Source organism: Lepus europaeus, chromosome 16 (assembly GCF_033115175.1).
Source record: "Lepus europaeus isolate LE1 chromosome 16, mLepTim1.pri, whole genome shotgun sequence".
NCBI classification, from domain to species: domain Eukaryota; kingdom Metazoa; phylum Chordata; class Mammalia; order Lagomorpha; family Leporidae; genus Lepus; species Lepus europaeus.
This window is the reverse complement of record NC_084842.1, coordinates 709014-724564: the sequence shown is the minus strand read 5'-3', so window position 1 is coordinate 724564 and position 15551 is coordinate 709014. Positions and strand designations below refer to the sequence as shown.

Here is a 15551-nt window from a genome sequence, read left to right as displayed (position 1 = left end):
GATAGTTACATGCCTTTTGTCCAGCTTGTCCATTGAAATTTCCATTTCTGGTGTTAGAATTCCCCAAAGCAAATTTTTGATTGCTGAGTGGTGCTTTTATAAACTGTTCATGCTTTAGGAATATAATATTTTCTCTCATCTCTCTGAGAATATTGATCAAAGAAGAATTTTTTTTACTTTCATGTTTTATTTATTTTATTTATTTTTTAATCCAGCTGGTTGCCTAGTTTCCTCTCAGGAGACATCACTGTCAGCGATTTCTTGTGTATCTTTCTTGGGTTGGTATATTTCTATGCATTTGATTGAATTTGTTTTCCTTATCATTCAGAATAAAGTCCTCATCCTTAACCTAACTCAGTAGGGCCAAAATGATCTGCCTCCCTACCCCGAGTCTTCCAGTCCCTGCCACCACTGCCACCCAGCTGTGCTGCCCTTGCTGCCCTTGGCCCTCTGCGCTCCTGCCTCTACACTTGCCCTGTGGAACCGCTGTGGCATGTTTGTCTGCCACAGTCAGCTGTGTGGCTTGTTTCCTCATTCACGCGTGGCTCCCTCAGTATCAGCCTTGCCCCTTGACTGCCGTCTCAAATTTCAGCCCCCCTTTCTCCAAAACCCCACCACTTTGTCATGGTGAAATAAACATACAGTCAGAAAAGTTCACAGTATGTCCATGTGTTGTATAACAGTTGATTGTAGAATGAACATTTGTTCTACAACCCAGGTCAGTTGAACACTGCCACTTCCTTGGAAAGCCTGCGTGTATACCTTCCTCCTCACCTCCTATCTAGCATAAAGCAGAATCTTGAGTTTTTAAGTAATCATGTTCTTGCTTTCCTTGCTAGTTTTGCCATTTGTCTGTATGGGCCTAATTAGAATTTAAAATTTTTACTTTCTTCTGCTTCCTGCTTTGTTTGCTTTCCTTTGAGTTTCTTGTCTGTTTCTCATGTTGGGGACTTTTCTCAGATTTCTTAATCCTTGGCTGTTTTTTGGTATTTGAAAGGAAAGCAATGGGATAGTGTTTGGCACAGCAGCTAAGACGCTGGCTGGGATGCTCACTTCCCCTGTTGGAATGCCTGGGTTTGAGCCCCAGTTTAGTTCTTGATTCCAGCTTCCTGCTAATGTGTACCATGGAGATAGCAGGTTAATAGGCTCAAGAAGTTGTGTCCCTTGTTGCCCACTCAGAGACCTGGATTGAGTTCCAGGCTCCTGACTGGCCAGGCCAGCATCTGGTTTTGTGGGCGGTTGGGGAGTGTACCGGTGGATAGGAGGTTTCTATCTCCCTACCTTTGAAATAAAATAAGGAAAATGCTGGCAAAAGCTGTTTGGGTTCTGAGGGAGGGAGATTTTATAGTGGTAAATTGCCCTGTTTGAAATCAGTCATTTCATTTGTGGCCAGTCTTCCCTTAAAGGAAGCCTCCATTCTCCTTCCTAATGAGGTGTTGTGCTGCCAGCATGTTAGAAGTCAGACGGAGTGAAGTGGCAAAGGGGAGCTTACTGCTGGGGGGTGAATTTTTTTTAAAATATGTGTATAAATATGTGTATTTTTAAAGTTTATTTGAAAGGCAGAGCTAGAGAGAGGGAGAGAAAGCCGAGTCTCCTTCTGAGTTCAGGGGCTCAAATACTTGGGCCATCTTCCACTGCTTTCCTAGGGGCATTAACAGGGAGCTGGATTGGAAGCAGAGCAGCCAGAACTCAAACTAGTGCTCATATGTGGTGCCAGCGTTGCATTGTGGCAGCCTCGCCCACTTTTCACATTGCTGGCCCCATGAAGTTTCAATCTGAGCGTTCTGGTACTCTAGTTCAGTGCTTCTCTCGCTCCAGCTCCTTCAGAGAGTGCATGTGTCCAGTCCTTCTTGGAGCAGGAGAAGGATCAGTAGTTCTCATTCTCTTTGCTCAGTGTACGTAACACACAGCAGATGACTCAAGATAGTTAAAATTTAGGTACCAGCTGCAAAAAGTAGAAGCTGAGCAGGAGACTGACACAATAGCTCTGTTCTTAGCAGAGTTATCTGGTGATAACAAACTAATCTCTGTCAGACATTTCATTAGACATATAAATGTAAATGCAACTGTAATCTCTTTATCTCCATTCAGATCCTAGGACAGCAGATTAATGACTTCACTCTTCCTGACGTGACCCTTGTTGGGGAGCATTCTGACGCAGCCGAACTCGGGAGGATGCTGCAACTCATTTTAGGCTGTGCTGTGAACTGTGAACAGAAGCAAGGTAATTTATTTGAAGTTAGCATATGCATTTAAAATAATTCAGGAAAGCAATATAGAGTGTGTATTTTATACATAAATCACCCTCAAAGAATGCCATTTTCCCTTGGTTTCATAGTCTTTTTATTTATTTATTTTCTTAAGATTTATTTTTTATTTGAAAGGTGGAATTACAAAGAGAGAGAGAGAGAGAGAGAGAGAGAAACACCTTCCATCTACTGGTTTACTCCCCAAATGGCTGCAATGGCTGTGGCTGGGCCAGGCCAAAGCCAAGAACCAGGACCTTTTTCTGGGTCTCCCACATACCTGGGCCATCCTCCACTGCTTTCCCAGGTGCATTAGCAGGGAGCCAGTTTGGAAGAGAAATAACTGGGACTTGAACTGGCACCCATGTGGGATGCCAGCGTCACAAGTGGCAGCATAACCTGCTATATACCACAATGCCAGCCCCTTGATGTTCTTGTGATAAATGTTTTAAAATTTATTTTATTTATTTGAAAGGCAGAGTTACAGAGAGAGGGAGACAGAGAGAGGTCTTTCACCCACTGATTCACTCCCCAGATGGCCACAACAGCCAGGGCTGGGCCAGGCTGAAGCCGGAAGGCAGGAGTTTCTTCCACATATCCCATGTGGATGTAGGGGCCAATTCACTCAGGCTATCTACTGCTTTCCCAGGCGCGTTAGCAGGGAACTGAATTGGAAGTGGAGCAGCCAAGACTTGGACCAGCACCCATACGGGAGTCTTGTGCTGCAAGTGGCAGCTTATCCTACCCTGGGCCACAGTGCTGGTCCCCTTTTGTGATAAATTTAATCGTAGTCACCGTTGTTTTCTTGATGGTATGACTAGATTTATTGGTCTCTGATTCAAAATTTTTTAAACAATGTTTTTAAACAATGTTTCTTTCTAGCTTCATTCTTTTTAGATTTTACCATGTCATGTTCTTATAGTAAATTTTGTTTGCATATTCATTTAGCTCAAGAATTAATAGAGATTTTCTACATTTGATTATTGTATATTACTAAAATGTCTTAACAGGTTTTCTGTCAAATAGTAGAAGAGTGATATACATAAGAAGATTTAAAAGTAGATTAAATCTGTACATTGTTTTGATTTTAAGGTGAATGGTAAATTATAGTATTTTATGTCAGATAGTGATTTCCTGTGTATCACGAAATTCATCAACTTCTGGTTATCTCCTTAATACATGGAAGTGTATGGCTGTTAAGAGTTGGCTAACCCTTCTATTTAATGCCAAACAGCACTAAGAAAAGACAAAAGATGGTACCTGCGACCATATTCCATGAAAAACAGCACAGCTGATCTATTGGGCTTCTCTGACAACACCTACATTTAGTTTTCCCCATGGACTTGCAGAAATGTTGAGGGAGCAGGAGGTAGCATCTCTTTGCAGATTATGCAGATCTAGGGTGTGTCTACTCAGGAACACAGTGGAGGCTAAGAATCAACTAAGTTTCTAAATTAAGAATTAGCTGTCACTGCGTGTTCATGGGATGCTTAAAATACAAACCTTACAGAAGTGGCTGTGGGCTTACTACCTAACTTTGGAACAAGACATTCAGCATTGTTTCCTTGTTTGCAAAAGTGGAGGCAAAATCTGGCAGATGTGAAGGTTGAATGAAACTGTATGTTTGCTTTGTAGTCCACAAGTTCATGCAAATGAACAGCTTCATGTTCCCATGTTTCCTGTTAGCAGTGAGGAACAGCTGCTGACAACATTGACTCAATACAGAAATGTCTGTCTTTGCTCTCTGACTTTTCCAATTGGAACAAATAAAATGGTGGTAAATTTGAAAAGGCAGAGATTAGTAGTAGAAGACACACTGACGATAATATTTACTTAGTGTCTGCTTTCATTCTGATACTTCACTAGGCACTAACGACAAAAAATACTTTTTATAGCTTAGGAAACTGGGTTCATTAGTATTACCTGACTTGCCCAAGATTTCTTACTTGTGAGAGTCTAGGTGAGGACAAAAACCCATGTTTTTTTCCATATTTAAACTTAATATACTTTGTACTAAACTGTGATTTAATTTTGGACAGCCAGGATCTCAGAATAAGCTCCCTTACATAGCATATCTTAGCCTACAGCATTGTCTCATAGATGTGCATCAGTAGTTACATATAATTTATTCTGAACTTGAAAGATTTGTAAATTTTTTTGAATAACATAGTTCTCATCATCATTTTGTCATTTAGCATTTTACGGTGTTCGCGGGGAAGGGCCTTGACGTGGCAACACCGCTTCTTAACTAACGCTTCCCCTCTCACACCTTACTAACTTTCTGCCTTTCTTCCACTGTTACTGTCTTCATATCTAGTAGGTTGTCATCAGATTTCCCTTCCCCATTACCAGCGCCACTGCTTCTTCTCTTCCATGTTCACAGTTTTTATTTTGAGGGCTATTTAGTCATCCTAGTCGTATAAGTTTTCTCTGTAGCCTGTGACTTCTGTGTTTGGTACATTGAACAGATATCTCCAAGCACTCCCTTTCTATATTCCAGCACTTATAGGGTGATCTTTATTAATAAAACTAAATGAACAATTGAAACCAAACTAAAAAATTATTTTTGACCAAATATTATTGAGTTATGATATATTCCTGCTCTTGGCTTAAGAACGAAGCCTGTGATTTAGTTATTTTGTGTGTATTTAAACATATAACCAAACACTTGATTGAGCGCAAGTATCCTTATGATGTTTCCTTAAAAACAGTTTTTGATAAACTAAAAGTGTTGGCATTAACAACCAGAGTGTCATAATTTAATAGTGTTGTAAAAATAGTTTCTTGTTTTAAGCAAGTTAGCAGGCAGAGGATTGCAATTTGGCATTCCAAATACACAAATATCTTCTCGACTTCACAGTAAGATCCCTTTGTGTACTACTTTGAGGAGTGAGCAGATTTTTGTATGTCTGTTTTTTGGATGTATGGGGTCAAAGAAACAATTGAGGCTAAGATTGATTCACTCTTTTAAATGTTTCTGATGAAAACATGCCTACCTTATTTGTAGGCATCCACCTGACCTATTGACTTTTCTATGCTTAATGCCGCTTTTGTCATCCACTGTTTAGACTGGAAATATTGAAAACTACTTCCAGAACTTTTTGTTTTTTAAAGATTAATTTATTTGAAAGACAGAGTTACAGAGAGAGGTAGAGACAGAGAGAGGTCTTCCTTCTGCTGGTTCCCCAGATGACCACAACAACCAGAGCTGAGCCTCTCTGAAGCCAGGAGTCAGGAGCCAGGGTCTTCTCCAGGTCTTCCATGTGGGTTCAGGGGCCCAAGCACTTGGGCCGTCCTCTGCTGCTTTCCCAGGCATATTAACAGGGAACTGGGTCAGAAGTGGAGCAGCCAGGCCTTGAACCAATCCCATATGGGATACCAGCTCTGTAGGCTGGGGCTTTAACCTGCTGTGCCACAGTGCTAGCCCCCCAGAACTTTTTTAGAAGGCAAGAACTTAGAGTTTGCAGCCTCATTACCACTGTCAGCTGAAAGATCTTTCTCTTTTGGCTGTGGTAAAGATGAGGTTGCTGCTTTAGCTTGTTTGAGTTGTGGGACATTACTTTAAAACCCAAGATTTAGTATTTGTTTAAGTCTGATGTTAGTATCTACCTTAAATTCCCAATTATTTATCCTAAGCAATGCTCAGTTTCATTTTTTTTCTGTAGCAGAAAATATTAAGAATTATACACAAGTCAGTACTTCAGTGTCAAATAAGAATAAAGCACAAAAATTTAGAGTTGTTTCTGTGTAGTAAAAAACAATGTGAAAGATAATTTTTAGGTTTTTGAAAGTAGTATAGAGTCTTTTCCATCTCGCTTTGGCCTCTACCATTTTCCTTTTTCACACAGACACACATTCATGCTGATGCTACAACCCGGGACCTTGCACTGTTGCCTCAAACTTTATAAGGAATAGTGAAAAAGTTATCTTGGGAAAGAGGAAAACTGTGCTTCTTAGCCTTTCTGTAGCTGACACGTGGGATTCCTAGGAAGAATCAGAGTATAGGAAAGCACTCTAAGGATTTTGGAGCAGTAACCTTTACTCCCTTTACTGTCTTTGACTTGAACAGTGACATTCCAGATTGTTCTTGTTTTCAGAGTACATCCAAGCCATTATGATGATGGAGGAGTCTGTGCAGCACGTTGTCATGACAGCCATTCAGGAGGTACGTTGAAGCTTTGTGCTTATAGTTTGGAAAAGTTAAAGGAATAAGCAAAAAAAAAAAAAATTAAAGATTGTTTATTTGAAAGAGTTACAGAGAGATAGAAAGAGAGAGAGAGATCTTTCCACCTACTGGTTCACTCCCCAGAAGGCTGCAATAGCTGAACTATGCCGAAGCCAGGAGCTTCATCTGGGTCTCCCTTATGGGTGACAGGCACCCACATACACGGGCCATCTTCCGCTGCTTCTTCAGGCCATCAGCAGGGAGCTGGATTAGAAGTGGAGCAGCCAGGACACAAGCTGGCACCCATATGGGATGATCTGGGTCTCCTATATGGGTGACAGGTACCCATGTACTTGGGCCATCTTCCACTGCTTCCCCAGACCATCAGCAGGAAGCTGGATTAGAAGTGGAGCAGCCAGGACACAAGCTGGCACCCATATGGGATGCCGACATCACAAGCAGTAGCTTTACCCACTATGCCACAATGCTGGCCCCAAAGAAAAATTTTCTTTTCTTTTTTTTTTTTTTTTTTTTTTTGGACAGGCAGAGTGGCCAGTGAGACAGAGACAGAGAGAAAGGTCTTCCTTTTGCCGTTGGTTCACCCTCCAATGGCCGCCGCGGTAGGCGCTGCGGCCGGCACACCGCGCTGATCCGATGGCAGGAGCCAGGTGCTTCTCCTGCTCTCCCATGGGGTGCAGGGCCCAAGGACTTGGGCCATCCTCCACTGCACTCCCTGGCCACAGCAGAGAGCTGGCCTGGAAGAGGGGCAACCGGGACAGGATCGGTGCCCCAACCGGGACTAGAACCCGGTGTGCCGGCGCCGCAAGGCAGAGGATTAGCCTAGTGAGCCGCGGCGCCGGCCCAAAGAAAAATTTTAAGAAAAGATTCTCCTGCTTACTTTAAGGAAACTATTTTCTTTACATTTGTGATAGAGCTTGTCTTAATTTTTTAAAAATCTTAAGCATTTATTTTACAGGTACAGATATAACTATTCCTAATTTTTTTAGGTGCTCTTAATGAACCAGGGATTGTAGGCTAATTCCTTAAGCCACTAAAAAATAATACTAATAATAAGGTAGTAATAAATTAATCCAGCAGTCTACCTCACATTTAACGGTTGGTTTCTTGCTTGACAGAAAATGGGTTTTCACCTGCAAACATACCAGAGCAATGCCTGGGTGAATTGTTATTTTAAATGTAAAACATAACACCAAAAAGAGTTGGGCCTTTGGCCTAGTGGTTAAGACCATCAATCAGAGTGTCTGGATTCACATTCCAGCTTCTTGCTAATGCTCTTGCTGGGACCCTTTGTGAACATCTAGGGAGCACACTTCATGTGCACATGCTCATTCCCTGTACAAACACATTTTAAAAAAAAAAAACGATTTGTTTATTTATTTATTTGAAAGAATTACAGAAAGAGGAAGAGAGAAAGAGAGAGATCTTCTGTCTGCTGGTTCACTCCCCAAGATGGCCACAATGAAAAGCCAGGAGCTTTATCTGGATCTCCCATGTGGGTGTCAGGGACCCAAACATTTGGGCTATCTTCCACTGCTTTTCCCAGGCACATTAGCAGGGAGCTGGATTGAAAGTGGAGCAGCCGAGACCTGAATCAGTGCCGATATGGGGTGCTGGTGTTGCAGATAGCTGCCTAACCTGCTACGCCACAGCACCAGCCCCCTACAAATACATATTTTAAAGTAAGAATAAATATAGACTAATATTTGGTCAATCTCAGGATGTGAGAATGCTTTCTTTTTTAAATATTTATTTATTTATTTGAAAGGCAGAGCTACAGAGAGGCAGAGGCAGAGAGTGAGAGAGATATCTTCCATCTGCTGATTCACTCCCCAAATGGCCACAATAGTTGGAACTGAGCTGATCCCAAGCTAGGAGCCAGGAGGTTCTTCTGGGTCTCCCACGTGGGTGCAGGAGCCCAAGGACTTGGGCCATCTTCCACTGCTTTCCCAGGCCATAGCAGAGAGCTGGATCAGAAGAGGAGCAGCCAAGTCTCAAACTGGTGCCCATATGAGAGGCCAGCACTGCAGGCAGTGGTTTTACCTGCTACACCACAGGGCCAGCCCCGAGAATGTTTCAGTCACAAAAGCAGCAGAAGGAATCCTATATTAATATGCATGAATTTCAAAAATTGTTTGCACTAAAATAAATTTTTCACTCTGTTCTCCATGAGATTTTTGAGCAAGTGTGTATATTTAAAGTAAGTTCTGAATTGTTTTTGTTAAGGCAAAACATGCATAGATTAGATCAGATATGGTCCCGAATCCATTTCTGTTGTTCTCTCCCCATGGAATCAGGACATGTCAATTCCCAGCACATCAGCATATGACAGTACGCAAAATATTGCCAACCAGAAAAACTCACCTGTGCTTTTATGTACATAATCTTTATTAGGATTTGATCACTTAGTAGGAGTAGGACTGATGGAATCATTAGCCTTCAGGTTGCAGCAGATTTCAAGGGCCCCTCCCCACTTCCTCCTCCCTTCATGATCAGGCTGATGTCAGGTATCTCAAAGCCCCAACTTTCTAATCGCCTGATTGCTCTTACTGCATCGTAGCCCCCACCTAGAGTCATCTCCTTAGTGTAAACTGTGCAGGGGTGTGGATAGCAAAGACACTTCAGTCAGTGGAATGCTGAAGATTTAGAGACCACTTCCCAAGAACTGGAGACACCAGACAGCCAAATTCTTAATTACACAGGATTTTTCAAAAATTACAAAACTGTGGCCGGCGCCGTGGCTCACTGGGCTAATCCTCCGCCTTGCGGCGCCGGCACACCGGGTTCTAGTCCCGGTCGGGGTGCCAGATTCTGTCCCGGTTGCCCCTCTTCCAGGCCAGCTCTCTGCTGTGGCCAGGTAGTGCAGTGGAGGATGGCCCAAGTGCTTGGGCCCTGCACCCCATGGGAGATCAGGATATGCACCTGGCTCCTGGCTTCGGATCAGCGCGGTGTGCCGGCCGCAGCGCGCCAGCCGTGGCGGCCATTGGAGGGTGAACCAACGGCAAAGGAAGACCTTTCTCTCTGTCTCTCTCTCTCTGTCCACTCTGCCTCTCAAAAAAATTTTAAAAAGTAAAAAAAAAAAAGTTAAAAAAAATTACAAAACTGTTAAAAAAAGAAAATCAGTTTGGCAATCAGCAGTTGATGGTGGGAATGTAAACTAGTGTATCTTGTAAAGCTTTTATACCCTCTCACATGAGATTAGATTTATCATGAGTGTTAAAATATCAAAATCACAGCTACTACCCAGGCAAGTTTAATTTGTTCTTGTCAGGTCCTGGTTGTTGTGGAAAGCTTGATAGTCATTGGGAACCCAAAGAAAAGAAACAGTGACGGCGATAGAACCTGCTGGTTCTATCTCCAAAGCCTTCTAACAGCCAGGAACTCCATCTGGGTCTGCTATGTGAGTGGCAGGAACCCAAGTACTTTGGGCTGTCATCCGCTGCCCCACAGGCACATTAGCGGGAAGCTGGATCATAAGCAGAGGAGCCAGGACTCAAACGGGCCCCCTGATATGGAATGAGGACATCAAAAGTGGCAGCTTAAACTGCGACACCACACCACCTTCCAGGTTTCTTTTAAGATGATAGACCTGGCCGGCGCCGTGGCTTAACAGGCTAATCCTCCTCCTTGCGGCGCCGGCACACCGGGTTCTAGTCCTGGTTAGGGCGCCGGACTATCCTGCTTGCCCCTGTTCCAGGCCAGCTCTCTGCTATGGCCCGGGAGTGCAGTGGAGGATGGCCGAAGTCCTTGGGCCCTGCACCCGCATGGGAGACCAGGGTAAGCACCTGGCTCCTGGCTTTGGATCAGCGAGATGCGCCAGCCGCAGCGGCCATTGGAGGGTGAACCAACGGCAAAAAGGAAGACCTTTCTCTCTCTCTCTCTCTCTCTCTCTCTCACTATCCACTCTGCCTGTCCAAAAAAAAAAAAAAAAAAAAAAAGATGATAGACCTAAGGTCTGCTGTCCTATTGCAGAATTCTCCCATCTATTGGTTTAGCTCTGTCTACTCAAGCTCCATCTAGCACACTCACAGTTGCAGCCAGCAAGAAGAATTGAAAGAAGAATTATCAGTGTCCTCTGACTCATTCCCCTTTGCCAGATGTTACTGCGTGGCCACAAAAGGGAGAATAGGAGGTACAGTGTTCATTCTCAGCAGTCACAGATCCAGCCAACATTTAAGGATTTTACTTCCAAGCAAGAACATGAAAAAGGAAAAGGGGGCACTAAAAACGGGGTACTGGTTCTCCTAACTGCACGGATCCTGGTATTCCACTCTTAGGGATCTGTCATAAAGAAATGTGAAAAACAAGGATATGTAATGATAACAGTGATAAGAGATTTTATAGCCTCTATTCTATGCCAGATAGTGCTGAGACTAAGCAGTGTGCATCTGATGACCGATTTAATAGTCATTGCAGTTGTAGTGAATGCCTCTGAATTTATATCTAAAAGTATAAATAGTATGTTACATATATTTTACCACAGTTTTAGAATATATGAACAGAATTTACCATACTCCTTTGAGGTATGTGTTGTCCCCATTTTATAACAGGAAACTGAGGCATAGAGACTTTGAGTAACTTGTTCAAGTTATCAAGAAGTAGAGGCAGTCAGAACTCACATCTGAGCAGTCTGAATTCAGATCCTGTAACCACTGTGCTCTGTCACCTCTAGATGATTTACTATCTCATTATCTTCCTAGTAATGAAATATTGCAGGTAGCCTGACAACCTAGCAATAGAGGAATGGATAAGTAAATGATATATTAATAAATTGAAATATTATGTAGACATTAAAGCATATTTTAAAAATATTTAATGACATGGGAGATATTTACTTAAGAAAAATGTAGGGTACAAAATAAATGAACAGTTACAGTCCCATTTCTGTTAACAATTGAATGAAAACAAACATGCTAAAATGTTAACTCTCTCTCTCCAGATGATTAAATGTTCTTTACTCTTTTGTTTTCAAATTTTTCTATAATAGTTATTCTATGAGGGACCTTCAGATTTTCATAGAGAAAATACTATATAGATTTCAAAAAAATGTTGTAATAATCCATTAAATCCATTTTTTAAAAAAGATTTATTTATTATTTGAGGGGCAGAGTTATAGAAAGAGAGGGAGTCGGAGAGAGGTCTTCCACCTGCCGGTTCACTCCCCAAATGGCCACAACAGCCGGAGCCTGGAGCTTCTTCCATGTGGGTGCAGAGGCCAAAGCACTTGGGCCATCTGCTACTGCTTTCCCAGGCCACTAGTAGAGAAGTGGATCAGAAGGGGAGCATGTGGGACATAAATCAGTGCCCATATGGCATACCAGCGCTGCAGCTGGAGGCTTAATCTACTAAGCCACAGCACCAGCCCCTTAAATCCATTTTTCCACAAAATTTTTGAAGTACCTTCACATCTGTAACACTGCATTTTTTTAAAAATAAAAATGTGTGGTCAAATGATTTTGGTCTATGAATCTAACCCAGAGAATTATTTTAAAATTCTGACCAAGATTAGATATAACAATGTGTATCAAATTATTTCATGGTAACAGAAATGTGGAAAATGTTTATGTCGATGAGCTAGCATTTAAATTATGGAACCTCCACCTAATGAAATATTATATAGCTGATAAAAACATTAAAAGGGTATCTTACAGCAGAGGGGAAATCTTTTTAATTTCAAGGGAATAAAACTATAAAATTGGATACAAAACAAAATCCCAATTAGATTTTCAAAATAGATTATGTATCTGTTATGTGTATGTTCTTTTTATTCATTAACAGCTACTTACTGAACAACCGGTATGCACCAGGCAATGTAGTGGACGCTAGGGATACAACTGAGAGCAGCCCTGATATGGTCTCTCATCTCAAAGAGTGTCAGTCTCACAGGAGACATGGTTAAACAAGTGATTCAAATCAGTATGAAAAGTGCCATGGTGAGAAAAATGTGGGGGCATTTAAAAGGAGTGTCCAACTTGGCGTGGGCCATTAGGTACAGTTTCACAAAGGAAGAGGGGCTGAGCACTGGAGGATGAGTTGACGGAAGGGAGGTGTAAAAGCTGTTTTGGAGGCCAGAGGCAAGAGAAAGCAAGAGACCTGCAAGATGCTGGGGGCATTGAAAGGAAAGTGCCCGTGGCAAACATTGTGATGTAGAAGGGGCTCAGAGGTGAAATTGGAAATGTAGGATGATCAGAACATTGGGCAGTTTTCTTAAGAATTGTAGTTTTGGAAACCAATGAGTAGATTCTTTTATTTTTTTAATTTTTTATTATTTTTTTAATTTTTTGACAGGCAGAGTTAGTGAGAGAGAGAGAGAGAGAAAGGACTTCCTTTTTCCGTTGGTTCACCCCCCAAGTGGCCGCTATGGCCGGCGCATTGCGGCCGGCGCACTGCGCTGAACCGAAGGCAGGAGCCAGGTACTTCTCCTGGTCTCCCATGGGGTGCAGGGCCCAAGCACTTAAGGCCATCCTCCACTGCCTTCCCCGGCCACAGCAGAGAGCTGGCCTGGAAGAGGGGCAACCGGGACAGAATCCGGCACTCCAACCAGGACTAGAACCCGGTGTGCCGGCACCACAGGCAGAGTATTAGCCTATTGAGCCGCGGCGCCGGCCCCAATGAGTAGATTCTAAGGAGAAAATTCATTGAGGTCCATGTTTGAGAAAATCTGCAATGGAAAGTGTGGATTAGAACATGTGCTAGTTAGGTTTGCGTCACTGCAGTGAAATACCTGAGGCAGCTGATGCATAAAGAGAGCAGGATTGTTTCCTGCACAGTTTTGGATGTGAGGCCTCTGGTGAGGGTGAAGAATGGTAGCACATCATGGCCAGTGGAGCTTACATTGCCAAACAGGATGTCAGAGGCAGAGTGGCTTCCACAATGCTTTCCAAGAGATGCATGCTGTGAGTGATCCAAGGACCTCCCCAAGGTTCCACTGCCTCCAGCAGCACTACCTGGGGACCAAGCCTTTCACATAGGGACCTCTGGGAGACACTCAACATCCAAACCATAGCACAGGAAAACAAGGCTAGAGGAAAGGAGGCCAACTAAGAGACTTTAGTAGTTATCTAGTGATGGAAGCCTGAACTAGGTTATGACAGTTGAGGTGGAAGTAGACAGGTTTGAAAATTGATTATATGTAGTGACTCATTGGACCTGGGAGGAGGGCAAGGGGTCATCAGGATCGATTTGTGGGATTGAAAAAGGCCTTTTGTAAAATAACCCTTTTTGGGGCTGATGTTATGGCATAGTGGGTAATGCTGCTGCCTGCTACTCCAGCATCCCATATGGGCGCCAGTTGGAGTCCCAGCTGCCCCACTACAGATCCAGCTCCATGCTAATGTGCCTAGAAAAGCAGCAGAAAATGGCCTAAGTCTTTTAGGCCCCTTCACCCACATAGGAGACCCCAAAGAAGCTCCTGGCTTCAGTATGGCTCAGCCCTAGCCATTGGAGCCATTTGGAGAATGAAGCAGTGGGTAGAAGATTGTCTCTCTCTGTCTTGCTCTTTCTGTAACTGTGCCTTTCAAATGAATAAAAATTAATCTTTTTTTTTTTTTTTTTTTTTTTTTTGACAGAGTGGATAGTGAGAGAGAGAGACAGGTCTTCCTTTTTGCCATTGGTTCACCCTCCAATGGCAGCTGCGGACAGCGCATCTCGCTGATCCGAAGCCAGGAGCCAGGTGCTTCTCCAGGTCTCCCATGCGGGTGCAGGACCCAAGCACTTGGGCCATCCTCCACTGCACTGCCGGGCCATAGCAGAGAGCTGGCCTGGAAGAGGGGCAACGGGGACAGAATCCGGCGCCCCAACCGGGACTAGAACCCGGTGTGCCGGTGCCGCAAGGCGGAGGATTAGCCTGTTAAGCCACGGCGCCGGCCGAAAAATTAATCTTTAAAAAAAGGTCTTTTTTTCCTTAAGGCACATTATGTCTTTACTCTGGTACTACTGACTCTGATTTTTTTAAAATTACAACGAATGTTTTATTCTACTTGTTAATAAATGTATGTACATTTTTATTTTTAATTTTAATTAGTTTTTTTTAAAAGATTTATATATTTTAGAGGCAGAGTTAGAGATACAGAGAGAGACACAGCGAAAGGTCTTCCACTCGCTAGGTCACTCTCTAAATGGCCACAACAGCTGGAGCTGGGCCGATCTGAAGCCAGGAGCCAGGAGCTTCTTCTGGGTCTCCCATGTGGGTGCAGGGGCCTAAGGACTTAGGTAATCTTCCACTGCTTTCCCAGATGATAGCAGAGAGCTGGACTGGAAGAGGAGCAGCTGGACACAAACTAGTGTCCGTATAGGATGCCAGTGCTGCAACGCTTTACCTACTATGCCACAGCACTGGCCCAGTTTTAATTAGTTTTTAGCAGATTCAGTGTGCTTTGTAGATAGAAAGAACATAATGATATTCCCTTCTTCCTTCACCCCTCTCCTTCTCCCTCCCACCTGCCTTCCTTCTCCCTTTTTCTTTTTAGTTTTTGAGGTAACCTTTTAAATTTACATTACAGTAAAAAGGCTTACTACTTTACCACATAAGGAGTTTAACAAGTAAATGCTGATCCACACAGACATTTGTTTTTTTCTTTTGTTTGTTTTCTAAATTTTAGTTCCCATGTAGAATCAGATGACTTTGTTGTTGTTGTTGTTAATGCAGTGAAGTACATATGACATAAGATTTGCCATTGGTGATGTTTATTACATTTGCAGTGTTGTACGAATGTCACCCCGACGTAGTTTAGAACTTGTTCAGCACCCAAAAGAACCTCAGTATCTATGGTTGTACCTATGCTGGATATTTCCTTTAATGAGTTATACAATATGTAGAGTTTATGTTTGGTTTCTTTGATCAAGGTTTATGGTAGTATGTATCAGCATTTTGTTCCTTTTTATTGCTGGACAACATTCCATAGCATAGGTGTACCACATTTTGTTTATCCTTTCATTAGTTGGTGGCCATTTCCATTATTTACACCTGTTGGCTATTGTGAACAACGTTGCTGTGAACATGGGCACACTAATTTTTTTGCTGGGACACCTATATGGATGGTTGATTTAGATGGTGGTTCAATTTGAGATCTATTTTGACTTTATGATAGTGCCTAACTGATACGCATTCAGTAGAAATTGCA

At 42.8% G+C, this 15551-nt stretch overlaps 1 protein-coding gene across 1 annotated transcript in view; it reads left to right on the top strand.

Moving 5' to 3' along the window:
* The window catches only part of HOOK3 (hook microtubule tethering protein 3), a 123697-nt gene that overhangs the window by 37527 nt on the left and 70619 nt on the right, over positions 1–15551 (top strand). The window contains exons 5-6 of the mRNA XM_062213695.1: positions 2092–2224; positions 6344–6411. Coding sequence (XP_062069679.1) covers positions 2092–2224; positions 6344–6411 — 201 coding nt within the window. The remainder of the gene's footprint in view (positions 1–2091; positions 2225–6343; positions 6412–15551) is intronic.